Below are 27,016 nucleotides of genomic sequence, written 5' to 3'. Positions count from 1 at the left end.
ATTTGCATAATTTTACAACCTTATTTACTACGAGTTATAAATATGCCAGTAGCACGTGTATCATGCCGGGCGACGCTGTCGGGTGTTTCCACTATGGGTTACATAATCGGCTACAAAGAGGCCAGTGTTCTGGTAAATGAAGTTAGCAATGTTAGTGTATGTTACGCAGTCAATAGCGATAGTAGTGAGTTGGAGAGAGGAGAAAATGGAAAATGGCGAGAATAGTAGTATGGATTTCGAGTCGCCGGTGGATTCTGGGCCGGTGGAGAGCGAGGCCCCTGATCCGAACAGTACAGAAGAAATGAGGCAGCATATTATCCAAGACTTGTTTGACAACCATGACGACTCAAGATATTTGCCAGAATTGCCGGCAATGAACATGAGTGAAGAGGAGATGGGGCCATTCCAGCCAAGTGACCTGTCACGTCGGAGCCTCTAGAGACGCTGGTCTCGTCAGTACGCCAACGGCATTGAGGTGTTCCCCAAGGGTGGTGCAGACGCCAAGACGTGAGACTAACACCGGCGCGGTGACAGCTGTAGCAGATGGAGCCACGCCACTAACATTTTTCAAGCATCCGAATGGTACCTTACAGATCCGCAAGGGGCGCGTTACCGAAAATGTTGCAAAAATCAATAACGTGATCGTAAATATTGTCATATTTTTCAAGATGAGAGTATGTAAATGATACGCAAACGGTAAACCAATGAAAGGCCAGTATCTATTGAACCTTACAAGTAATTTGGGGGCCTTGAAACTCCTTATATTTATCAATGAAACCTTATTCCCGCCTAAGGTTTTGACCGGGCCGTCCAAAACTCCCCATTTTTTGGCGGGCCCTTCCCTTTAAGGGGAACTGAAACCGCCAAGCCAGTTCGTATGACCTCGTTTTCATTTCCCGCGTATCGGGTGATCAGAACGAGGCATGAATGAAACATGGTGCCTAGCTGTCAATCATTGAGTGACGTCACTACTATGGAATTTACTACGAAAACTCATGAATGAAAGATCGCAAAACTCACGTGATTCTCACATGATTCTCAATAATAACAAATTGAACTGCGCATGCTCGGGCACTGGGAGCGGAGCTACAAATCTGAACTTGAATAGGAAGTTGGAAGTTTGACTTTCTCGGGCGGTGAAAGTGGAAAAGTTGAATAAATCGCTCGGCGGTTCCAGTTCCCTTTAAGTCTCGTAGTCAACTTTGGTCAAAAATGGCCGGAATTCAGTTTATGGATGCGGGATAGATACAAAGCACAACTAGTCGATGTCGTCTTATGATGACAGCATCTTCGCACATTTATAGTTATCATACAGAAGTGTAATCATCAACCCAGTGCAGGGCTAAGATAAATACTCACTACATTGATGAGGTTTCTTATGAGAGAAATGGGTTATATAAGAAGGTGTTCTCTGCGCAGAGCGTAGGACATTCTCTCTGCCAATACACACTGCCATTACAGCATGTCATCACAGAAAATACCGTAAGCGATCGACCAACCCCCAATCAAATCACACACAACGCTAGTACTGTTATGTGAATTGTCTGTTTCTATTTATTCTGGAACGGCGGGATGATTTTGATATTTTCACGCGCCTGTGAGTTGGTAAACAAAATGGTAGCTTGTGTTGGCACTCATGGAATGACGTCATCACTCAATCTAGTTCCGGGGTTGCGCAGAAGTCGTCAATGAAGATATACAAATTTGTGGTAATAATGTTGGTTTTCTAGGTGATGTGAAATCTAATCTCTACGTGATTCAAAGTCATTGCGAAGTTCGTGTACATTGTTCACATGTAGCACGCTGAAAATACTAGTATAGGCTTTCCCAACAGATGGCAATTCTAGTTAGTGCCGGGATTCCCTTAATTTTCTGCCCTATTTGACATCGAATTTTCTTAGTAGGAGTTGTCCTCCTTAATTTGCTGCAACCTTCTGCGTCATTTTCCGAGTGACGAAATAGTAGACGAGGAAGTCGATGATGTCGATGAAAGTGAGTACACTGGCGCCGAGAACGAGGCCGAATGTACCCCCCACATCGCAGAACATATCGAAAGAGGAGTAAGCAGCATGCTGGACCGTCTCCTCCACGTTCATATCGCGGTAGAAGATATAGACGACGGCAAGGTTCTTGGCCAGCTTTTCTGGAGTGACATCCTTGTTGTACGTGTTGGACAAGTTGTTCGACTCGAAAACCCCTTCGTAGTAGTCCGGCTTGATCTCTATGGCCGACCAGTCGGTTTCGTAGGTGGTCGACTTACACTCGTCTGGGCACGCGTCCGTACAGGTCTGGTTTGGATCGGTGACAAACAGCTTGCCCCGGTCGAAGGCACAGTCGTACATGTCCTTGGGACTGCAGAACGAGAAGTTTCCTTGAAAAAAAGAGAGAAAACACATTTACATTTATTTGGCATTTAATTTCAGCTGACCTTGACTGATAGTAAAGCAGTGTTGGCAGTCACTTTCAGATGACCTTGACTGATGGTAAAGCACTGTTGACGACTTTGACTGATAGTAATGCACTGTTGGCAGTCACTTTTTGACCTTGACTGATGGTACATTCATGTTTTTGACTGATCGTAAAGCACTATTTAACCTCTCAAGTAATGTTGTCATGGATATCCACGATTCAAAGAGGAACCCTGTCCTCAAACTCTTACCAGGCTGGTAGTCCAATTTGCATCCACAATATTCGGCCAGGTAGTCGGTGTTGCACTCAACGAAACAAGCAGACGTAGAGTAGTTGGCGAAGTACTTCAATTGCTTGGATCCGCAAGTTCCGTGGGGTGCCGCAAGCTTTTCGACCTAAGAGGAGCAAGAAGAATCAGTCAGTTTCGGCGCGGACTGCGAAATGTTGAAAGATGATGTTAATTTGTTGATAAATATATGCAGAATAAATAATATCAGTAATAACATCACATCTTATTCGAAGACCACACTGCTGTTTGACAAGTGGGGCATGATGTCGGCAGTTGTAACGTTTTTGAGTGTTCGTTTCTGGGTGTTTCCCCTCAGTGTTTGGGAACGCTGAACAATAGATTGACATGTCTTTCTTTGTTTCCTCGTATTGAAAAGTTATGGTCTCTCCAGCTGTCTAATGTAATGAAACATTTAACCCAGAACTGGGTCCAGGCTGCATGATCGGCCAATGAGGCCAAAGCTGTGTGTTTGGAGAGGTCAACTCACCTTCTTCTTCTTGAGTCCAATGAATGTCATCATGCCAGGACTGACCGCTATTCCTGAGGGTCTCATCAGGGGGATGTCGTACAGATCATGAGGCAACACCTGGGAGAGAGAAACCATAAGAGAGGCCTTGACCTTCACTCCGACCCGTGTTGCGAGTACGCGCCGACTGACGATTAGCCACCGCATACGTGGCTCGAGGATCATAGGGGGGAAAATGCATTCTTGATGCTTGCCCAAATGAAAGTCAAGAAAGAATGGACAAAAAGCACGCGCTCACCACTTATCTGGTATGCACACACCAACAATACCTAATGCACCAGCACCTACTGTTAACTGGCCCGCCGCCACCGATACCGAGAACAAAACAGTGGGAACACAGCGAGGCTGGGAGATGACAAGTCACCCGCGCAGGCTGGACGGAGATGAAGCAGTGACACGGGGGATAAAGCTTGTTAAAGGTGTTGTAGGACATTCTACAAGACGAAATATTGCAGCGCCCTCGGTACACGCCTTATGCTGCCAATGAGGTAATGTACTTGGTATTAACATGACGAATTATGGAGAGATCTCCGAGTGAGGTAGGCTACATCATGCAACATTCGCGCTGCCACTGCAAGTCACTAAACAGGGATCCTGTCCTCACTCTCGCTGTCGCAGTCAAACTAAACTGATGCTGGCCGGGAACCGGCAATTAGCCTCGCACTTCAAAGGGCGCATCCGGTCGAACTCTCAGACTATTCCGACGTGAATCGGCCCACAAGAGCATGATTGTTTTTCATTTCCTACCTTGAAGCCCATTCCAGGACCATTGGCACTCGCCACGTATTCTTCCGTCTCGACATACAGATGAAGTTGGAGAGCGAAGTCGGTGCCCGCATTCTCAACTTTCAGCAACGGATTCTCTGGAAAGGATTGAGATATTTTTTCGTCCGACATCACAAAGGTTTTGGGTTTAGAATTCGCCTATTGCACTCTTTCAAATCTTTTAAGGAGAAAGAACGTGTAGTTCCGATGTTGCTAACAAAATCGACGGTCCAATTTTGTATCACTCACTGAGAATGAACTAAAGTAGCCTCTAAAATAATTCGGTGACCGGTTTGAAAGACTTGGACATTCCCAACCTCCGCACGGGGGCGCGTCACTCGTTGTTGTCGTTGTAGTTTTAGGCTAGAACGCCCCTTACCGTAGTTAAACTGGAAACACCAGCCCATGTCGGTGGTGAGGTGCCTGAAGTTTGCTTCCGTGCATGTCTTGTGTTGAAAGGAACACTGAAAGATAAAGGCGCCTACCATCAAGGGCACTTTCTCTACCAGACGGAGACAGGGATTGGTGAGATGAGGCCAAGGCCTACTCACTCACTTGGTATTCCCTCCCCACACAGTGTTAGTTCCGTAGCTCGGCTGGTTCCAAAATATGGCAAAGGCCCTAATTTTACACATCGGTCAGGAGCAACCTTCCAGATTGCAGCACTTCTAACAGGAAAGGTAGAACAAAAGCAATGTCCGCTGAAAGAACTGGTGCTGCCACCTAGTCACGTCATGTCAGCTTCTTGACCAGCAAGATTGACTTACCAATACAATGGAGTCTTTCTTCTGGTGACCAAAATTTAGATGCTCTCTCGTCCAGTTGAAGTTATTGAAGGGCTCGTAAGGCGTCAAGTCGGCACCTTTAACCTGATAAACAATCATCCAAACTAATTCAGTTATTCCATCACGTGTTGATGGCCCTTCCTTCCAGAAGTTGAAATTGCAGAAGGTCAAGGTCGGGAACTCCATCTCCTTGACACGTGTTATGTTTACCTTGACCCTGATTGGCCTGTTGAAGAACTGCGTGATCTGGATGGTACACTGGAATATTCCGAATCCAAGGCATCCTAAGATAAAAATGAGCCAGAGCAGACGACGAAGTATGCCGTATTCAGGATCAGATACCTTACGGAGACCAGCCATCTCGACCCGTGAGCAGAATTGTTGAGAGAAAGTGGGACCCTTGGCTTCGTATTGAAGCGGGTCAGTTAGAGCCTTCTCCACCTTTTCCACGGGGAACGGGTCCTTAAAGGCGTTCACCGCGGTCACGGCAGACACGGCGGTCTTCCACGATGGAGCCTCCCCGATGGTTCTGCCGCACGATTCGTTATAATCAGGCGGACCGTCCCAGGCGTCCCGTGCACCCCTTCTAGTCTTCACTATCCTGTCTTTGACCATTATGCCAACGTACTTAGCCGCCTCTACTGCGAAGTCGCTCTCATTATGTTCAAACACCGGATGGTATGTATCTATGATGAACTCTGATAGTAAGAAAAGGTTTTGGGACCTGATGACAAAAAAACCACGCGTGAATTCGCTTGAACTCCAACAAAATCTCTTCCACTCACCGCCAACTAATGACCAGAAGTACTTTGGACAAGTTTTTAATTAGGACTGCTGCCTATAAATTAGGACTGCTTCCGTTGTATCGAGTTTAAGTGCAAATTCCCACGAAACCAAATGGATGTGGGCGCCTACCTGAACCCAGTACTCTAAAAGCGCTAGACATATGTGAGATACACAAACAATTTCCACATTGCACACCTAATGGGAACGAGATTGTTTACAAGTAATGTTTGGTTTGCAATTTAGGATGACATGCTGCTAGTTGTCATTATCAATGAAACTGTCAATGACTCTCGAACTGATTCTTTCACTGTAGCGTTAATAGTTTAATTTGTTATTCCAACCATATATTAGCTGAATTGATCATTCTAGCTATATTTATCATTTAACCTTGGTTAATTGTTCCCTGTTAAGTGCATAATGTGCCGTGTCTCGTTTTGGTGGCAGCGGATATGGTGAGGAGGCCATGGCCGTTTGGTGTGGGGCAAAATATGGAAGCTAAAAAACACATTTCGATGTTTTGTTTTGAGTGTTTTAGAATAGACGTTGATATATTACAGTCGGTATTGATTTGATTGTCTCACTAAACTCAGCTCAAATGGAGCGGTCAATTCACTCTAAACCACGACGAGGCGCTTCGGTTTTGACCTACATTTTTGTTCCATCCGGAACTCTTATTCTTGATGACGTCGTTCCGTCCCTGTTTATATTGGCCGCCATTGCTCTCGAATGGCCTTGACGAAGCTATTTCATTTTGATAAGATTTTAGGGCCTCTCGTCACCCAAAAGTTTGTGACGGATTAGGGATATATGAAACCATTGACACTGTTTTGTTTTAAACGAAATAGGCTTTTGTAATTTTATCCCCAGAGTACGAATCTGTGGCCAAGGCCATATTTTAGTTCGATAACACTACGCGATTGCAATGTATATAATACACAGTGACTAATACAACGTGGAAGCTGATACTGTCGTAGAGAATATGCTTACATATATCATGCCTGCTTAGGAAAATGCCCATCCTGAACTTCAGGGCAATACTCGGCATTACGACTGACTCTAGTATTCGAGGGTGGAGAATGACTTGCGATGTTTGTTGACACGGCGATAAACTCAGTTAGGTTAATTCCATAACTACACAACCCTTCACTCGACTACATAAAAATTGTATAGTATGCACTCTCACAAATGATTGTTTTTCAGCTTTTGAAAATCACAATCATTGGTAACCATTGTTGCAAAGGAAGTCAAACTCGGTTTACTGATTCTCCAATTCAAGATGGCGGCCACTAACAGCAGTGCAACATCAAGGCGGTATTTGTTTTGTCATGGTGGTTCCCCCAAAATGTCTGTCACATTCTGACATCTGATTTACTACATGTACTTTTTAATTTACTGCAACCTTCTGCGTCATTTTCCGAGTGACGAAATAGTAGACAAGGAAGTCCACGATGTCGATGAAAGTGAGTACACTGGCGCCGAGAACGAGGCCGAAGGTACCCCCAACGTCGCAGAACATATCGAAGGAGGAGTAAGCAGGTTGCTGGACCGTCTCCTCCACGTTCATATCGCGGTAGAAGATATAGACGACGGCAAGGTTCTTGGCCATGCTCTCTGGAGTGACATTCTTGTTGTAAGTGTGGGACAAGTTGCCTTTATAGATAACCCCTTCGTAGTAGTCCGGCTTGATATCTATGGCCGACCAGTCGGTTTCGTAGGTGGTCGACTTGCACTCGTCTGGGCACGCGTCCGTACAGGTCTGGTTTGGGTCGCTGACAAACAGCTTGGACCGGTCGAAGGCACAGTCGTACATGTCCTTGGGATTGCAGAACGAGAAGTTACCTGGGAGGAAGGAAACAATATATACTGATGGTAAATTAAGCACGTCTGGCATTTACTTTTGATGACCTTGATTCTTTGTAGGGCACTGTTGGCATTTACTTTCTAGTGGCCTTGATTGATGATAAAGCACTAATTTCAGTTTTTGATGACCTTAATTGATAATGATATTAAGCATCGTGATAAGCATTATTTTTGGAAAATACGAAAATATTCGAAAATCACTACAGATTGATCAGTGAGGTTTAAATGCCCATTTTTCATCTTTTTGAAAAAAAGTTGTGGCTGTTATTTGCTAATGAATGATGTCTTCGGATATGCATTGAAATGAAGGCTCTCCGATCTCTTTGCAATCATTATGGAAGCCCCGGGATGTGCGGTCTGTAAATCCTGGGCTCGAAATCTTACCGGGCTGGTAGTCAAGTTTGCATCCACAATGTTCAGCGATGTAATCCGTATTGCACTCAACGAGGCAGGCTGATGTGGAGTAGTTGGCGAAGTACTTCAATGGCTTGGACCCGCAAGTGCCGTGGGGTGCCGCAAGCTTCTCGACCTAAAAGAGACAGTAGTCGTTGGAGAGGTCGGTGGTCTGCCTTTGTCTTGGACTGTTCAAAGTATGGCTTGCAAATGTCGCTGGTACAAGAGTCGCTTGGTATATAAGAACAGAACGCCAAAGACAGTTTGGAAGAATCTGCACCGATCTGTTTGCCAGCGTGCTGATCATATCACCGGCTGCAACATATATATACTATGTCTCGTACGATCCGGCATACGATTTCCACCCCTGGTTCCAGACGAAGGCTGCCCAAGATTGGTGGTGTCTATCCTGGCTAGGGATTCCTATGGGCCAACCTACCTTCCTCTTCTTGAGTCCAATGAAAGTCATCATTCCTGGACTGACCGCTATCCCCGAGGGTCTCATCAGGGGGATGTCGTACAGATCATGAGGCAACACCTGGGAGAGAGAAACCATAAGAGTGTTCGATTAGGAATTACTCACGCCGTTTTGATACCCATGTGACGTCACAAATAGCGACCCAATTGCCAAGCAGATAACGACTTCTGGATAAAATGGCCACCGCACGTGACCTTTAGAAAAGATGGCAACGGATGCTATCAATCAGTCTTACTTTACTTATTTCGTAGAAATATGATGAGAAATGGAAGGAATGGAAGTATGATGCCACAGTTCAATTCCTTAATACCGAACTGGAGGTATTGGTTGTCTCACCAAAACCGCGAGGGTGGCGCTAAAATGTAGACCAATAACTTCCACCCAAGCGGTTTTGGTGAGACAATCAATACCGACAGTGAGGTATCAATTTCTGTTCTAAAACATCTCAAATTAGATAACGAATAATGTGGTTTTAAATGCTTTTTGACTGCTCCCATATTTTGCAACAACCCAAGCGGTTATAGTTGCCTACCGCTAAATCCAAAACGAGGCACCGTAGGCGTATAGTGCATTTACATTGTAAACTGCGGTTCATTATAAATCTAGATGTTTTAGATTATGATACCACAGTTGGATGTCGGTACTTATGGTATTAATTGATGAGTCAGTAGCTATGACTGTCCTGTTTCTAGTTTGTTATTTGGACCTACCTTGAAGCCCATGCCAGGGCCATTGGCGCTCACCAGATATTCTTCCGTCTCGACATACAGATGAAGTTGGAGAGCGAAATCGGTGCCAGCATTCTCAACTTTCAGCAACGGATTCTCTGGAAAGGATTGAGATATTTTGTATCTTACATCAAAAAGGTTTCGGGTTTAGAATTTGCCTATTGCATTCTTTCAACTTTCAATAAAGGGCGCTCTTTTTAGAAGAAAAGGGTGCTAAAAAAATCTTAAAGTTGATTTCAAATGGCACTGTCCGGAGAAACGGCTGAATATGGCTAGAGAAATAAATCAGTATTTCACTATATATTAAAGGCTCGTTCTAGTTGATGCATTTTCCGAATCTTACAAAGTAAGTATTTTTAGATACTTGGACTTTGAATTTTTTTAGAGGAAATTTGTACAAATGCTGCATTTTCTATGCTAAATCCCAAAAGGGCCATTTTTTCGTGAAATAGACTACAGTTTGTCTTACTGCATAATAAGAAGAAGAACATAGCTATTGGTGAGGTAAAGTTGAATATGATGAAAGATAAAATCAGCATAAATGTAGACACTGAAGCACAAGACACAGCTAACTTTTTTTTACCGTAGTTAAACTGGAAACACCAGCCCATGTCGGTGGTGAGCTGCCTAAAATTGGCCTCCGTGCAAGTCTTATGTTGAAAGGAACACTGAAACGTAGAGTCCTGGAATTAATTGGACTTGTCGTTTTGCACGAATTACTATCACGTCGCTATCCCATTGCTGATTTAATGAATTTCGCCAACTCTGTAAGTTTGCCATCTTTGAAATATTTGTTCCAACTTCGGAATGCCAACTTTGAAATATGGTACATTTTACTGAATGAAAAATATTCCCATCCTCAAAGCAATGGGAGGGGGGGTGCAATTTCAACAATGGGAAATCAGGCAGAATATATCTACAATTTTGGATATGTTCCACAGGCACATAAGTAATCCAAGAAAGGATGAAGTGAAACGCAACCTCTCACATCTGTACCCAAACCCCAACGTGGATTTCACTATTTCTGTTTCTCATGGGGGATGCCTAGTGTTGAGGTAATATCAACTTCCAAAGAACAAAAGTTCCCGGGTACGTTCATCTTATAACAAACTTTAAGTTTTAAGAAGTTATTTAAGAAATTAGTTTTGACTCACAGAGAGAAAATAGAAATTACAAATGACATACGATATCAAGGGCTGAGGCACAAGGCACATTATTAGCAATAGAACAAATTCTTTATATATGACTTTTGGCGTTTAAATACTTCCGAGTGCAACACCGGACAGACTAAAAGTCAGGAGCGAATGCAAAGCTCCAGGTGGCAGCACTAGTTTCATAACAAAAGAAGTGCTGCCACCTTGAGAGTCGCGTCCGTTCCTTACTGAACTAAATGGACTTACCATCACAATGGAGTCTTTCTTCTGGTGGCCAAAATGAATATAATTTTCCGTCCAGTTGAAGTTCTTCATGTCGTAAGGCGTCAAGTCCGCCCCATCTATCTGATTCACGATTACGAAAAGCAACCCAGTTATCCCTGCTTTTTCAGTTGCACTCTCCTTATAGAGGTTAAAATTGCAGAAGGTCAAGGTCGGAAACTCAAGCGCCTTGGCACGTGACACGTTGACCTTGACCCTGATTGGCCGGTTGAAGAACTGCGCCATCTGGATGGTACATTGGAAGATGCCAAATCCCAAACATCCCAAGATCAACATCAGCCAAAGCAGACGACGAAATATACCGTATTCGGGATCAGAGACTTTCTTTATGCCAGCGATTTCCACCCGTGAACAGAAATGTTGAAAGAAGGTGGGATCCTTGGCTTCGCATTCTAACGGGTCAACCGGGGTCTTCTCTACCCTTTCCACGGGGTACGGGTCCTTGAAGGCCTTCACCGCTGTCACGGCAGACATGGCGGTCATCCATGTCTTCTTGCTTTTTGGCGGACCCTTCTCGATGGTTATGCCGCCAGATTCGCCATAATCCGGTGGACTGTCCCAGGCGTCCCGTGTGCCTATCTTGGTCGTCACTGTCCTGTCTTTAGTCATTGTGCCTAGTTTGCTGCGTTCTATCGCGAATGTTCCTTTGATTCTCACGGCTAGTACCATAGGCTAACTGGATGTCCTTCTCATCATTTTCGATTCAAAGGTACAATGTAGCTCTGAATGTTCGGATATCAGCAAAAAATTTCAATGGTTTGTAGAAATTTGGAATCCTGCGATAAATTCCTCTACTGGTCAATAAAATTCAGACAGTTTACCAACACCGTGTGAACTCTCTGAGACTCCAACAAACTATGGACTAACATGTACCAACAGCTACATGAAGTTCTTTGGACAAGTTAATTGCGATTTGGCACTTCAGTATCCTCCATGGTATCGGTTTGAAAGGCTAACCTTTCACATGACTAATGGACGGGCGTGCGTGCAACAAAAACCCATGATTGAACGGCGTAGCAGCCTCAAAGTATTCACTGGACAGATATTCGTCATCACACCTTCTGCAGGGTCAAGTATTTTGCTGAAGCAATGTTTGAGTTGCGAATATGATGTCGTGTTGTCAGTTTTTAGGATGGATAAATCTGTCAACAATATTTGGTTTCCATACTCCATTTCAGGAAAAAATGGCAGGCACTGCATGCAAAAAGAGCCAAAACGGGTTGGCAAGCTATGGCACCCTGTGTGTCGCTTCAAACGACTCATTCCTGGTCATGCTTTGTCTTATTCTGGCAAAGTAAGTAAGATTCTGGCCCACGCCGTTCGTTAAACATTTTGAATTTTGAATTGAATTTTAAATTGCGTAAATACATACTATAAATAAATTTCAGCATTGCTTTTCTGTAGACAGATAGCCAAATACTATAAATACAAAGTTTCAACAATTTCATAATAACTGCGCTACGGCATTGTGTATTAGTGGATTTTCTATTTAACTGGACTACCAGTAATTACGAACGATGTACCCCTTTACGTCCTTTGCACTTTGAAGTTACAAATGAAACATAAAATCTTGCATTTTCTGTTCGAAATCACCAAAAAAGGGAGTGCCAAATTCCAAAAATAGACTTGAAAACGTATAAGTCTTCAATACAGATAACGGACTGAGTTTCAGCAAAGCCTCTCGAAACGCCTACACGATCGCATGTCCCATCATTGTTCGACATCGTGATCAGGAGCTCGAACATGCCATGTGGGAGTGGCGTTTGCGCTGACGTTTCAGGGATTTTTTGCAAAAACTCCCTAATGTATGTTTACAACCCGCATTCAAATGGAAGACCACAATTTGCTCGTCGCACAATCGCGGCACTGTGCCGCTTCGTGGTATCCATTTTGTGTTCAAAGGTAGTTTGCACACTGTCAACATCGAGAGCCGTGTGCTTGGTTACTTTTGTGTGCGCTAATGATGCACTTAGATGAACTGCATGCAGCTATATACTCTTTTACAGTGTTTCCACCCGGGTTTTCCCACCGATGGTCAAATTTAGGACATCTTGACCACCAAGGTTTTGCATCTCATCGAGTTTGACCGGCTACGTTTAAAGATAGTATAGACCATGTGGTGCGGGATGAATTTGGGTTGACTGTAAAAGAATCAGGTCTTGTTGCGTTTTCAGCGCAGGAGCTGGTACGTTGCCATATAAAAGGGAGTTTTCGCGAAACGCCCGAAATGTCCACTTTGACTTGAACACCTATCAAATTGTTGGCCTTCGTTTTCAGTAGGTCAAACAATGGGACAGGCGTTGGCGTTGGCGTTTCGGGGGCTTTGCGAGTCAGGGGAGGCAATTTCCCTCCCCCCTCCCGAAGTCTAAAAAGTGTTTTGACCTTGGTCTTCAAATTGCCAAAATTTGTAATCCCCCCCCCCCCCCAGACAAAAATGTTAGGCCCGCCCCAGCTTATACCATCCTATACCACCACAACCCACCACCAGCTGTTGATTATGTCGATTTCCTTTAAAATCTCGAGGTCTCGAAGTAAGAATCTTCGCCAGGCAACTCTGTGTTCCCCGGACATTCTATCCTAGAACATTTCAAACATCTCCACCGGGACAGCGCCTCGAGCCATCTGTTATACAACTCATGAACGATTCCAGTGAGCATCGATCGTGGATAACATCCTCCGAGGATAGTATAACTCGACCGCAAGCCTCGCGTGTGACATCAGCCTCGCCTCGAAATGCACAACCTAGTCTACCAAACCCAGGCTTACCATCGTCGACACAGACAAGGACGCAGTGACCTCTACGACCCGCCTCCTCTTACTGATGTGGACCTCCATTACAATATCCAAGGTAGGAATATTTTTTTAGGAAGTGACTACTTGGCAAGCCCGGCTTACCAAACAGCGACTTTCTCTTGTCCTGAATGGAGAGCCGAACTCATTGATATTAAAGTAAAGTCTCCAGCTCGCCAAACAGGGTAGATTTTTTACCTGTTTGGCAAGCCCGGCTGGCCGAACAGGGTGGCTTTTTAGTGCTGTTTGGCAAGCGGCTCTCCAAACAGGACAAAAAAGATGCCTGTTCGGCGAGCGGCTTGCCAAATAGACCCGGCCATTTTTTTATTCCCGGTTTCCCATCCTTGAGATACAGTATATCATGCCCTATTGCTTTCCTTCTCTTTTGCGCTAGAAACCGGTTATATTCAGTAGGATTCCACCGCCCAAAAGGGAGGTCAGGACAGCAACTTATCACGGATCCTTGAAACGGATACGGATAAAACTCTAGTTAAAGCTAGATTTACATTTATACGTTTTATAGTCCGTATATCGTATGCGTTTAACGCATCCGTCCAACGAAAATTTTTCAACACATGCTTAACCATTTGCGCATTCACATATCTCCGACAACTGCATAAAACGGGTGCGTTTAAGCGCATACGTTGGTCTTGTCTACGAAACCATGCCGAGGAAGACAGGGTTGAAGAAAAATTTCGTGGAGGACTTGGTGAACGCTGTCCGAGATCGTCCGTTCCTGTACAATCCGAAGCATGCTGATTACCACGATTCAAAAAAATGCTTTAATGCATGGGAATCTAAAGAAAAGTTTTGCGCTTAATAAAGCGCTCGATATTACGTATAAATGTGTATCGGAAACTCGGATGCTGGAAATGGAAACGTATCACGCATCCGTTTCAACGTGTACATGTAAATCTAGCTTTAGGAAGACGAATTTTGTGGACAATTCGATCCGTATACGTTGAGATCAGGGACTTACAGATCCTTATACGTACACGGATAGAAATGTACACAAAATATGTCCGAGCTCTTTCACAGAGCTTTATCCGTATACGCATAAGGATCCTTGATAAGTCGCTGTTCTCAACCTTGACTTCCCGCGTATGAACACGCTATTGGGGTCGATGACCATTTACTAACAGTAAAGCAAAAAAGCGAGCTTCGGGCCGACATCTTGCAAGAATCTTCTCGTCCCGACATCAACCTGCGAGTATCAAGCTGGCAATCGCGTGAATGATGTCAAGAGTAATGTCCGCCGGACATCAAATCTTCTGATATCTACCGGACGTCCGATTTTAGAGGCTTTTGGCTCTATGAAACGTTCATATGTATGTGGTACTTTCAGGAGAAAAAACCCTATGACAAACTATTGGCGTCGCCTGGCGTTAGAAATAGGAAACAGATACAGTTGAACCAACAGTAAATACAAGTTCAATGTATAGTGTGAACGAACGGCGAAAACTTTAATGACTAAATAAACAGGGTTTAAACGCTATAGCGAAAACCGAAATGTGTTTATTTATTGGTCAATTCACATGTAGGCCTATACTTTATGTTTTCGACAAAGTGCCCCACAAACGAGGGTTATTATGCAAACGAATTTTGCTGAAACTCGGTCTTTATAGTATTTGTATATCAGTCTACGCTAGCTGAAATGTTATGTTCAGAACGTATTTACACAATCTGAAATTTTCAAATTCAATTACAAATTCTAATTAATTAACGAACGGCGTATGCCTTTAAAACGAATTGTTGTATCTCCTCCATTTCATTAGGGAGTTTTCGCAAAGCCCGGAAACGTGAACGTCTATCAATTTGTTCAACACACCATTTAGGCCTACCATACTGAACTTCTAGCGGTATTGGCTCCGCAGCCTCAGTCCGCGCGCGTTGTCTGGAAGCGGAGCAATGTCAATACATTGAGTCAAGGTGCACCATTACCAGGAGATCGAACAGTGAGGATAGGCGTTCGGCGGGTTTGTTGGGAGGGGGGTTACGAAAACTCCCTATTCTTGGTAGACTGGGACTACAGGTCCGCCTGTCGCATGATTGATATCACTCAGGACAGACGACTTGGGACTAGACGTGTATACGGTTTCTAACAATGGACCTGTAATAGTCCAGCGTCGTATTGTAGCAAAGGTGCTATACTAACTTATTTATGCATAACACAGCAGTATCCGAATCGTAGAAAATAAGGTTAGACAGGTTCTGCGATTACCCTAACGACTTGGTGTCATTTTCTAAGATTATGACACAGATATACAATTAAACGGCTGATTATTTCCGAACTGCTAATTGTTTTGAGCATTGGTAACCGACAACCTCCTCAAAAGACCGTTCTGTTATATATCAGTAGATCGAGTGAGACTTGGCAACGATGATCACCATTGACGACGCTTGGAGATCGTCAAAAATCTGTGTCAGTTAATTTCCATTGGCTTTGAGTTTCATTGCAGGGTTCAACAACATTGTCCACCAATTGTAGTGATTGAAAGAAAATATTCCGCTCGTGAAGTAAACTTTCCATTGGCTTAAATAAATATCGATATTTGAATAGTACCACAATAATTGCGTCACATACAGGCCTTTTAAGGCCTTTTGAAAAGTGTGTTTATCTGTTGCTAAGCTGTGAAGACAAAAAGACGCACAGGTTTTCTCGAAATGGTCTCAGTGTTGTTCTGGTGACCACTGAATCTAGACGAATGGCCGCTGCAAATCCTCCAACTGGTAGGTAATACCTTTTTTCACCGAAATCGCGAAAGTTTGAATAGAATTATCACCATCAACGGCGTCAACTGGCAGCGGTAAATCTGGCGACTATTCCGTCACCGGTGAAACTTCACTCCTCTTCTTCCTCGTCAGAGTTCGATCTGCACTTTTTCTCCAGGGATTATTCCTCCTCCAATGCGGAATGAGCTTTCTTTGCGTGCCACTACGGTTAGGTGCCAATTGGGAATCTCGGTTTTAAATCTCATTCGAAGAACTGCGAGATACCAAATATTTTTAGTTCCTTGAAAGCCAAGCCGATTCATCCAGAAATACAATCCTGGGTTCCCGCCCTTTTGCGTGGGAGCCAGCAGCGACATGTCCAACTTGTACGGGGGCCACCCAGACCCTCAACTTCATTTTCACCCATTCTTAACTGTAACATATCGTTTCAGGGCCGGACATGCCAGGTCAGGGTGCCTATGCAGGCCCACCCGACCAGGGAGGCGCTATTGGCCAGCCGGATGATAACCGCCGGGATGATGACAGCGACAGTGGATCAGAGTCAGGTAACAGACTTACAGTCGTGATACTATTCTTTTTTAACAGTCGCCAACGGACTTGCCGCTCTTCGGCATTGCTTAACAGAACGCGCCAGCAGTCCTCGACTATGGTTGGACCGTGGCGTTATAAACGCTAGTGAGGTTTCGCTTTTCCGTACCTACCGAGAACAAATTCACCGAGAATAAATATTTTTGTGTATGACGTCATCAGTTTTTGGGCAAGTCTTCCCGTTCGCGAAAGCGAATACCGTGAATCAGGCCATGACCGGTGTAACATCTGTGGTTGTTCCCCATGTTTCAGTGTTTCCAAACAATAGGCAGCTAGAGAGACCATGACTTTTCAATAGGGGGGATACACAGAAAAACTCGTCAATCTGTTTTTGAGCGTTCCAAAACAATGAGGGGAAACACTCAAAAACAGAAACACTCAAAAACATTACACCGGAACCCGGTGGCTCCATCGTGAACAAATACATGTAGTGGCACGTTTATATGACATTTGACAAGATACCGAATAAAGTTTTTTGACAAGTTGAGACAGCATGACAAACAGCAGTCACAGTATAAAGCCACGAAACAGTATATCGTGAAAAAAACGCCAGTCACTGCTAAACTAACCAGGCTTTGAACAACCGGGCCCTGCAGCCGGGTCTCCGTAGGAGCACTCCGGAGGTTCACGTGGCTGCCGTCAGGCCTCACCAAGCTCGGCCTGTCAAAATTTACTGCACGTATAAAACATACACAACTTGTTGCGAATCGTACGAAAACTAACCAAAGCTCTATTTGTATTTCAGATGGGTCATCTCCAGATCTCAATGGGTTCCAAGTGTATGGAGGTTATGAGAAGGTTGGCGGGTTCGGACAAGGTAAGTGCTCTTATCGCCTTACGGTAGGCCGTAACCCCAAGGTGAATAAAATCAGCCCTGTACTTGGCGTGAAAACTTTATTCATTATGCTTTTTATCAAAAAAGACAAACATTACACATGGTCAGTCCGGTTAATTAAAGTTCCCGGAGCATGGTACTGTCTTTAAAAACTTTTCAACCAGACTGGTTTTGTCTATAGTCTATCACGTGCAGACTCATGCATTACAGTGTTCTTAAGTTTTGTATTCTTTCTTCAGATTCTGAGCTTCCCCCGCCCCCTCCGCCACCAAAACCAACCGGAGAGCCACCGCATGTGGAATATGCAGAGTAAGTACGACAGTGCATTACAATAGTATGGCTCAAGCGTAACATCCGGGTAGGAGGACTATGCCCATTCGCTACTTTCCTAAAGCAGAAATCATGTAGGACTTCCTGTCAGGTGACAGGTTTTGACCAATCAAAACCCCTTTATGTGATCATGGTCGTGCTGCCCATACAAGTATTTTCACACTGTTGCCATAACCAGTTTTGGCATACTGTGCCCCGTATAATAACCACAAAGCTCAATTTGTGTACCTAGAATGCTAAGAAACGTATTTTACTTTTTTCAGGGTTGCTAACCTAAAAGAGGAGCAGTGTAGGGAGGCGATGCTTGGCTTGGTTGCTGAGAAGTGTTGTTGGGGAAAGAAGGCGGCCGAAGGAATGACCTTCAATAAAATCACTGGCTCAACTGCCTTACATGTAAGCAACATACAACTTTTTCCAAATCCACCAAGAATTAAACTGGGCTTCATATTGTCCCTTCCTTACCCATGGATCCCGCCTTCTCCATGCGTGTTCTCTTTCTTACCCATTGGTCCCGCCTTCTCCATATGTGTTCTCTTTCTTACCCAAGGATCCCGCCTTCTCCATACGTGTTCCCATTCCTACCCATGGATCCCGCCTTCTCCATACGTGTTCCCTTTCCTACCCATGGAGCCTGCCTTCTCGATATGTGCTCCCTTTTCTAACCATGGATCCCGCCTTCTCCATACGTGTTCCCATTCCTACCCATGGATCCCCTCTTCTCCATACGTGTTCCCTTTCCTACCCATGGATCCCGCCTTAAATTAATGAGTTATCAAGAACTTTGATTTCACGACTTTTACGTGCTAGTGCTTTTCTTTTGCAACAAGGCTTTAAACGATGCATCCCTTTTGTTTCCAGTATATCCTGCAAACATTTTGCGAGGGTCGCAGCACCAACTATGAGCACGTGCCGTTTGTGGGTCAAGAAATTGATGGGCCTCAAAATGGACATCCCCCGGAACCATGGGCGATCGATGTCGCTCCTGATGAAATGTTCGACAGTCATCAAAAGAAGGTGGAAGTTCCCCACACTGCCGTGGTGAAGGTAGGTGTCCGTAAATGCACAGTCTAATGCTCATTTTAAACCAAGGTAATGGATTTGTGCAAACACAGTCCAAATAGCAATTTCAAGATAATTTGTACAGTGTTGTGGTGTGCATGCAACCATCCAAGATGACATTTACATGAGGGTGAATGTAATCTATGATATAACGCACAACCTTTTCCGAAAGCTTATTTCAAAGAACCTAGCCTCAATATAAAGCCCTCTGATTGGCTGGATGCAATTGAGCACACCGAAAACGAAAAATTCGTATTTTTTTATTGGACTAATACCACCAGAACTGACCCCGAACTTCTGCTTTCCCTAAATAATCCCTGATCCCTGGTCGTGCAATATTGGCACTCTAGGCAAAGTCCAGTGGCAAAAAGTCCCCTCGGCTTTCCTTTTGATAAAAAAAATGGCTAGTGAACGAGGGAAAAAACCCTGAATGATTCACATATGTATTATTCAGGATTGTCACCGCTGCCAAGCCACTGGTACTATCATCTGCAGCCGCTGCTCGGGTACTGGTAACACGCGCTGTTATACGTGCGGCGGTGACGGCTCTGTGCGCCGCTACGACGCTAGAACAGAATCATACGAAAATGAAAGATGTTATATGTGCAACGGGAGTGGCCGTAGGAGGTATGTTCGAGGCATTCGTACCGAAAACCCTTCGCTTTCGTAGACTACTAGTATACTAAGATATAACAACTACTTTCCACTTATTGCTATTGAAAATGCCCCCTGTGTGTGTGTACAATTTGTGACTCGCTCTACCAAAACTAGGCGCTTGTCGCATCTGAACTTGACAGGTTGATACGGACTTGTTGTTCATTTCCCTATTGTAGACCTTTTGTGAAATGTGACCAAATCAGTTTGTAATAGATTTTACAAAAGGTCTACAATAGGGAAATGAACAACAAGTCCGTATCAACCTGTCGAGTTCAGATGCGACAAGCGCCTAGTTTTGGTAGAGCGAGTCACATTTGCCCCTTTCTCACCTTTTCCCTCTTTACGTATACTAATATTTTGTCATTTGTTTTAACAGCCGCATATATACCCCGTTTTCCGTTAGGCTTAGCTGCCGCTAAGTTAGCGGCACTTGAAGGGCTCCGCCATAGGGTTTCGCTGAGTTTAGAAGAGGTCACTAAAACTAAGCGGTCGCTATACAAACTAACTAGGCTTTGAAAAACCGGGTCCATGAAATCGCTCGGTCGTACAGCAGTTAATGCCCACACAATCGCGCGCAAATGATCGCATAGGTTTGAAACCGATGGGTGACTCTTTAATTAAGGAATTGAACCCTCGGCTTCGGACCTTGGTTGAGTTACCAAGACACTCTCGGGTGGAGCTAAAATACAGTCCAAACCCGAGCCGATAGGCGAGGGTTTGGACTGTATTTTAGCTCCACCCGAGAGTGTCTTGGTAACTCAACCAAGGTCCGAAGCCGAGGGTTCAATTTCTATTCTAAAATACCTCAAACTTAAAAAGATAGGCCACGAAATAACTTGAATATGTGCGAATTTGGCAAATTCCATCCATCGCCTGCCCGGAGCGCCGGTAGCGCCGTTGTTTACATTATGTTACGGCAGCGCGTATAGGAAGTCCGGATCGGCTCGCTCAAGTGATGCTAAAATCCGCGCAAATGGGCTATTTGGAGCGTTTTTCTCAGCAAATATGTGTAGTGCTCATTAAAAAACGTAGGGTGGTTGATGCTTCCTTGGCTGATTTGTGTTTGAAGCAGTGTTTTGAGAGCCTCAAACATCTGAAGTGAGCTGTGTGCATGGTTTCCACATTTTAGTGCAACCCGAGGGAACTTTGGTAGAGCATCTTGGTTGCGTGTCCAAAACACTCCACTCTCAGAACGAGGCTTATGCATTTTCCATTTAAAAGTTGACTTTACGGTACCAAGGTATTTTAGAATATTTTTTAGCTCAGCTGACAAAGTCAGCAGAGCTAGTCAAATAGCTATTCAATTGGTGTCCGTCCTTCCATCCAGCCATCTGTAGACAAAGTTGGGCATTTTGTAATCATACAACCGAGGCACTTCAAATCTAGTCTTGCTTATAAACACCGCAGAAAATGTTGCTTACGGAAAAAAATTTGGGCGATTCGACTCAAATTCAGCTCCCCAGGGGGCAAAATGCGTAAATGAAAAAACAATTTTTTGACGCTCTATTCCAGCAGATAAAAGCTTGAAATAAAGTTGAAAAGGTCTTCATGATACAGAAGTTTTGATATAAAATAGATTAGTGTCGATTTATATCACCAGTTGGCGGTAGTGAGCAAAACTGTTGTTTGACCCCGGATGACCCCGCTTTAAATTTCCCGCCGAGGTTACCTGGAGAACTATCATCAAGAAAATGGCGGCGACCTTTTTATTTCTACCGGAGCGATGATTTGTAAGTGACAAATTTTCTTATTTAAGCCTTTACGGAAATGTATTTTGGTACGAAACTTCACACATTTATAGAAAAGATCAACGAGAATGTGTTCAAATGCCCTCATAACGATGAGTTCAACGGAATTGGGTCAAAACAACCTTCGAATGGAGTCAACTTTCTTTGCGAAATTGAAGCGACGACCTCATTATTTATCGTAATTTATGCAGATCTGAGTCCAGCTGATGGGTGATGTTCTGATTTGTGTTCAAACTATTGGAAACTTCGGAAATTAGTTCTATTAATTCTACTATTCTGCAGGAGTATATTATAGCCATTGATGTTGACAGCTAAAAGCACGAAAACTTTGTTGTTGATCGTCGGGGCGGATTGATATGTGGTTGTGCGTCCAAGGTGATTAGGTCATTCAGTTAGTTTGAGAAAGATCATGATCATAAAGATGCGTGTTGTGTTATCATAACCGGAAAATAAGTTGAAGTTATTATTAGTACTACGATTCTTACATGAGTAAAAAGTAGACGTTTTAAGCAACACAATAATGTTACTTCCGTAAAAAAACTGTCAATTCTCCTTACCACAGAAGCCAAGCCATTGCTGTTGTAGTGTTAAGTTATGCAGGGGCTTAATCAATTACCTGCACTCCCTGTGGGGTGAATAACATTACCTTTTGAACAGCTGGCTGTAGGGGGATGATTGGAACAGCCGGTATACCTGCTGACCTGCTGAACCCAGGTTAATGTTATTTTCAATCCACGATTGCAGGTCACCTGATTTTCGAGATTTCGCGGGAAATGAAATTGTAAACAAACGCATGTGTGCAGTTCAAATGTAAACAAAAATGTATTTTTGGTACTTTTGGTTGCTGGACTTGGGTTTTCCCGCAGTTAGGAGCTGGGGTCAAATTGGTGGTCAATTGTTTATGGGTGCTGTTTTAGTCAGAGGTAGCCCTTGATTATGAAGGGATTTTCAAATTAAGGTGACCATGGTCTTTTTATGTGCTCACCACAGCTTTCAATACTTGATGTATATGAAGAGGTGTGCGGAACCTGACATGGCCTTACCAAGGAGCTCCTCACGGTGCGGAACTTCTAGCTTGCCTGTCGACTAAGGCAAGGCATATTGACATTGCCTCATCATCTTTATCGGACCAATTGATATACTTTTATATGCACGCATACATCACGCCATTTCAGGGTCCGAGTCTGTAGACAATTGGTTTGATTAATTTGTCTCTTCGATATTGCTCCTTTATTGCATTAGATTTTCATCGCAATTCAATCTATTCAAGATGTAGCCAATTTGAACCTGTCTGCGCCAAGGATAGATCGACTCACTAGGGATATGCAGTAGAGCACAATGTCATGACACTTTGTATTGTAAATTCCAACCACCTGCAGGACAGGTCAATTTCTCTCAATAAAATTAATTTTGTTGACTCCTGTAATCTTTACCTTATTAAAAAAAAGACAGTGGTGTTAGTCCCAAACTGGTAATTTCTATTTATTTTGACCTCTGTTAAATCAGGATACCTCTCAATTACAGACAGCATTTTGTATCCTTGTGCTGTACAACCCAGCCTGGACATACCACAGTTGTCCATGGAGAAGTCTCATCCTCTCTGACACTTCTTTTCTGTAAAGCTACCGATACAACATACTGAACTAGGGATATATTCCGTTGCCTCCTGTAATATTTACATACCATGGCTGATTAGTTCAATCATATTTCATCCAGCTGGCAGCTCTGCATTGGAAATTTTAGTGGTATAACGTGTTCTCTTGACCTTCAAACAGTAGTATAAAGCCGATATTTACTACTTTACACTCTCAGTCGTATGTTATTAGGTCATCCAGCTGAGCGCCAGGCCCTTGGGCCTCTTGTTTGATTTCAATTTTCATTTCCGCCTCAGGGTTGTCACCGATGTCAAAGCAGTGGAGTCGTCACGTGCACGAGTTGCCGCGGGATCGGGCACGGCACTTGTCGAATCTGTAACGGCTCGGGACACGTGACGCACCGTGACGACAGCGGCAGCATGGTGCCTGTCCGCGAAGAGTGTTGCGGCTGTCGTGGCATCGGTGAAAAGCGGTATTAGCAAACTCTTTCACCAAAAAATCTCGGTGTTGTTCATCCAGGTGTCCGTCTTGAGGATCTTGTCGTAGTCGTTGTATTTGATCTAAGACAGCCTTTGATTTGTCATCATCAGATGATGAGACCCTGATCGATAGCTCCTTGCATCACTTGGTCATGTACATTTCTTTCCAAATTGGGGTGGGATTTTGAGCAAGACACTTGTATGTTTATTTATATGTCATCTTGGGTAGCTAAGATCATGGAGAGAGCTCCTGTGTGTCTCGGTCAATAAATGATTAATTGGTCATCTGGACGTTACCAGTATAATAAACCCCATGAGAGCTCGTTCCCTTCGTCGCCCTTGTATTAGGCATGGGGTTGAGAATGATATTGGGCAAGTCACTTGTCTTTCTTATTGATTTGTCATTTAGAGTGTCGCCAATGTCACTGTCCTTTTGGACCGCTGCGCGAAAACTTCGGGGCCGATTTTTCTCGAAGTTAGCTTTTTCGTATTGTAGACCTTTTGTGAAATCTATTACAAACTGATTTGGTCACATTTCACAAAAGGTCTACAATAGGGAAATGAACAACAAGTCCGTATCAACCTGTCAAGTTCAGATGCGACAAGCGCCTAGTTTTGGTAGAGCGAGTCACAAATAGACATTTGAGTCACTAATAGAAGAAGTAGGCCTGCTGCACAGACGAAATAACATACATGTACTTTATTCTCGGTTTTAAACGACCAGTTCAGCGTTTAGTTTGTCCCGCCTCTTTTCAACAATTAGACGGTCATAATTTAGCATTGCTATAACGCTCAGGCCAATCCGGAGCATAGGCCCGCAGTGTGTAATCTTAGCTTTGCCGCCCATTGTGTCGATTACTAGTGATTGGTCAGAATACCACAATGATAACCAGCCGGTTACGTCAAATCTGTTAATCATTGCTGAACGAGGCAATTCAGACAGAATTCGCGGTTGAAGACATGCATCCATTCATGAATGTGGCCATGCAGTATTGTAATCGTGGATTGGGGCATGGCCAACGGACTGGTCGTTTAAAACTGAGAATAAAGTATGCAGTTTGGTTTCAGATTGGTTGAATTTACTCAAATTAGTACGGTGTAACCTCCTTTAGTGGACACCTCTCAATAAAGGACCACCTCTCTTTCAAGGAAACTACATGTAGTTTTGGTCCCAAAATTGGTTGTTTCCATTCAATTTGATCTCTCTGATCAGGACACCTCGCTTTTAAGGACAGCGTTTGTCAGTCCCAAGGGTGTCCTCAATAGAGAGGTTCTACTGTATTGTGATATAATTATTACTACACGTATGTATATCTTGTGTCACATTAGTGTCCTTCTTTCTCTGCAGCTGTAGCCGTTGTGGTGGTGATGGACGCGTGACGTGTCCGGTCTGCAAAGGCCACCGTCAACTCAAGTGTTACATTGCGCTTACAGTCAAGTTGTAAGTACAAACTAACACATATTAAAGACATGGTGAAGTGACTTACCACAGGCAAAACCCTTTTGTCATAATAAAATTCCAAACCCTAGCTGACCTTCGCTTTTCACGATTTTTCTGCAGTTTTTCTTCAGCGGTGTCAAATTTAGGAAAAACGTGAGCAAAATCTGTCCTCCCCGATTGTGAATCAGTCCAAAACTGTCTTCGGGGCAAGGTTGTGACTTTTTGTAGGATGTGACTCTGGATATTAAACACAGTATATTGGTCCATCTACTTTCAGTATCAATCACCAAGAAGACTTCATCCTTGAGGAGACGGACCTGCCTGATGAGTTGGTTCGCGAAGTAAGCGGCAACTCCATCTTCGAGCAGACTTTGCCGCAGGTTCGTGGACTGTTCTTTCAGATTATTAGACAGGTTTCACAACCCTAACAAAATCGTGATGAACTAAGTACGAAGTCAACATAAAATGTGTGTTACCAGTTGGTTACGGATGAGTAGCCTATATGAGGATTTTCGAAGACATCCTCGGAAGGTCGATTTAAAATTTTCTTCTTCAGGACTAAAGATTTTTCATTTCTGATCCAGGTTTGGCCAATCACAGCCTACCCGACGGAGGAGATTAACGAAAACTCTATGAGGCTAGTGGAGAAACACAGGTCTGGATTTGGTTCCGAGAGACAACTCATGCAGGTGGGTGCATTCTCCAGAGCAGACATGATGCTCAGCATATTCTCACTGCCAGTATTAGCTTCCATGTTGGAAAGTCACTTTGCGATTGCGCAGTGTAATAGCATTCCGCGAAGTTACTATTTATAGCTCACAAGGTCATTTGCATAAGATATTGATGACGTTTTAGTCACGTGACAGTCGGACATCGACACTTATTTCTGCGCATTTGAGCTTATTTCAAAGTCAATTATCTTTGACCCTGCATTGTTTTTAGCATGAATGATACCGTAGAGTCCGAGAGAGAAATATTCAGAACAATTACGTAGTATTTCCAACACTCGGACATGTGCCAGATTGAATCTAACTGCCCTAGTTAGAAAGCCTGAATCCATTACGAAACCGCATGTTTGTCCGACATTGCCTGCAATTCAGCGATGGGGAAATAGAGGGCAGCAGCTGCAGTGACGTCATCTTCGCGGAATGCTATTGGACTAAAAATGGCCGTGGCCATAGATTCGTACTCATTCGAGGACGATATTACAAAATCTTATAAAATTGCTTCAATAAAAATGTTTGAATGGACTATTCTGACAATGTCTCAAAGTTTCGCATCAAGATATGCCTTGAATGTCTTGTGATAATGAAGTGAGCGGATGTTCCACATTCAGCAGGGACGAAACGACGTATAAGATACAATTAGAATTATGGTCATGCGCAAAGGAGGATAGCCTGGAATCACGTCATCGTGTTACCTAAACTCCTTGGGCAGTCTATTGCGTCATCCTAATTGGTCTCCTTCGGGTGAGGAACGTGTCCGGTCCACTGCGTACGGAGTGTACTCTGGTGTGGAGTGAATATTATAGTTTCTCTCTGTACTCTACTTTCAGAAACACGAAATCCGAGCGATTCCCGTGACCGAATGCGACTACAAGTGGAAAGAGGAGGACCGCAGGTTCTGGGTGTATGGTTTAGACAGGATGGTCCACGCCCCAGACTACCCACAGCAATGCTGCTGGGGATGCCAGATCCTCTAAACAACTGAGGATGAAGATGCGAGAAAGTGGTCACAGTTTTTGGTCAGGAACGTGATCTAACAAGAGTAGCGTTCCCCAGGTGGCAATACAAGGTCGATTCCGGGGCAGTCCATTCCCTCCCTCATAACAACAGTAAAAATACATCCATTCTTTCGTGATTCAAATACTTGTTATATTCTCTCTGATTTAAGTTATCATGCAACCTCACTAAAACGAACTCCTTTTCGTTATAGCGAATCAGGTGTTCGTTATAGCGAGGAAATGCGTTTTTATTTTCTAGGGTCTGTTATTGTTACAGGACTGTAAGATGTGCATCCTGATTTTTTGCCGGTTTGTGTAACCACTATTAGTCTATCATGAAACTCAATGATGTGTGTGTACATGTAGCTCCTTTAATTTTATTGAATAAACGAAAAGGATATAAATTATCAATAAGCGGTATGAGTTGTTCTCTATCCAGTCACACAATTCGTATTTTTACAAAGAAATTTGCTGGGCTTGCGTGGGTTGCTGTCATCAAAGGAGGAGGGCCTTGACGGTATGGCGGTCCATTGCGGTCACAATTGCCAAATTCCCGTTCAGCGCTATTGCTTTACCTAGTTGA

At 43.8% G+C, this 27,016-nt stretch overlaps 3 protein-coding genes across 3 annotated transcripts; 1 reads left to right on the top strand and 2 right to left on the bottom strand.

Moving 5' to 3' along the window:
* Positions 1–1,282: 1,282 nt before the first annotated feature.
* LOC135491551 (acid-sensing ion channel 1C-like) lies at positions 1,283–6,372 on the bottom strand. The gene is made up of 6 exons (XM_064777523.1): positions 4,757–6,372; positions 4,369–4,453; positions 3,972–4,087; positions 3,186–3,284; positions 2,660–2,804; positions 1,283–2,371 (listed from the first exon to the last, which is right to left on the bottom strand). The coding sequence occupies exons 1-6, from the start codon at positions 5,387–5,389 to the stop codon at positions 1,917–1,919; spliced, it is 1,533 nt and encodes a 510-aa protein (XP_064633593.1). The 5' UTR covers positions 5,390–6,372; the 3' UTR covers positions 1,283–1,916.
* A 10-nt stretch (positions 6,373–6,382) lies between these two features.
* LOC135491550 (acid-sensing ion channel 1C-like) lies at positions 6,383–11,359 on the bottom strand. The gene is made up of 6 exons (XM_064777522.1): positions 10,420–11,359; positions 9,603–9,687; positions 9,002–9,117; positions 8,253–8,351; positions 7,805–7,949; positions 6,383–7,399 (listed from the first exon to the last, which is right to left on the bottom strand). Exons 1-6 carry the CDS (start codon positions 11,122–11,124, stop codon positions 6,945–6,947), a joined length of 1,605 nt encoding a protein of 534 aa, XP_064633592.1. The 5' UTR covers positions 11,125–11,359; the 3' UTR covers positions 6,383–6,944.
* A 4,543-nt stretch (positions 11,360–15,902) lies between these two features.
* On the top strand, positions 15,903–26,802 carry LOC135491020 (protein SSUH2 homolog). The gene is made up of 11 exons (XM_064776641.1): positions 15,903–15,975; positions 16,410–16,523; positions 17,312–17,383; positions 17,641–17,710; positions 17,995–18,124; positions 18,590–18,775; positions 19,245–19,417; positions 24,618–24,710; positions 24,988–25,090; positions 25,295–25,399; positions 26,266–26,802. The coding sequence occupies exons 1-11, from the start codon at positions 15,951–15,953 to the stop codon at positions 26,410–26,412; spliced, it is 1,218 nt and encodes a 405-aa protein (XP_064632711.1). The 5' UTR covers positions 15,903–15,950; the 3' UTR covers positions 26,413–26,802.
* Positions 26,803–27,016: the final 214 nt, after the last annotated feature.

This window comes from Lineus longissimus, chromosome 7 (assembly GCF_910592395.1).
Source record: "Lineus longissimus chromosome 7, tnLinLong1.2, whole genome shotgun sequence".
In the NCBI taxonomy this organism is placed as follows: Eukaryota; Metazoa; Nemertea; class Pilidiophora; order Heteronemertea; family Lineidae; genus Lineus; species Lineus longissimus.
This window is presented reverse-complemented; position numbering and strand designations above follow the sequence as displayed.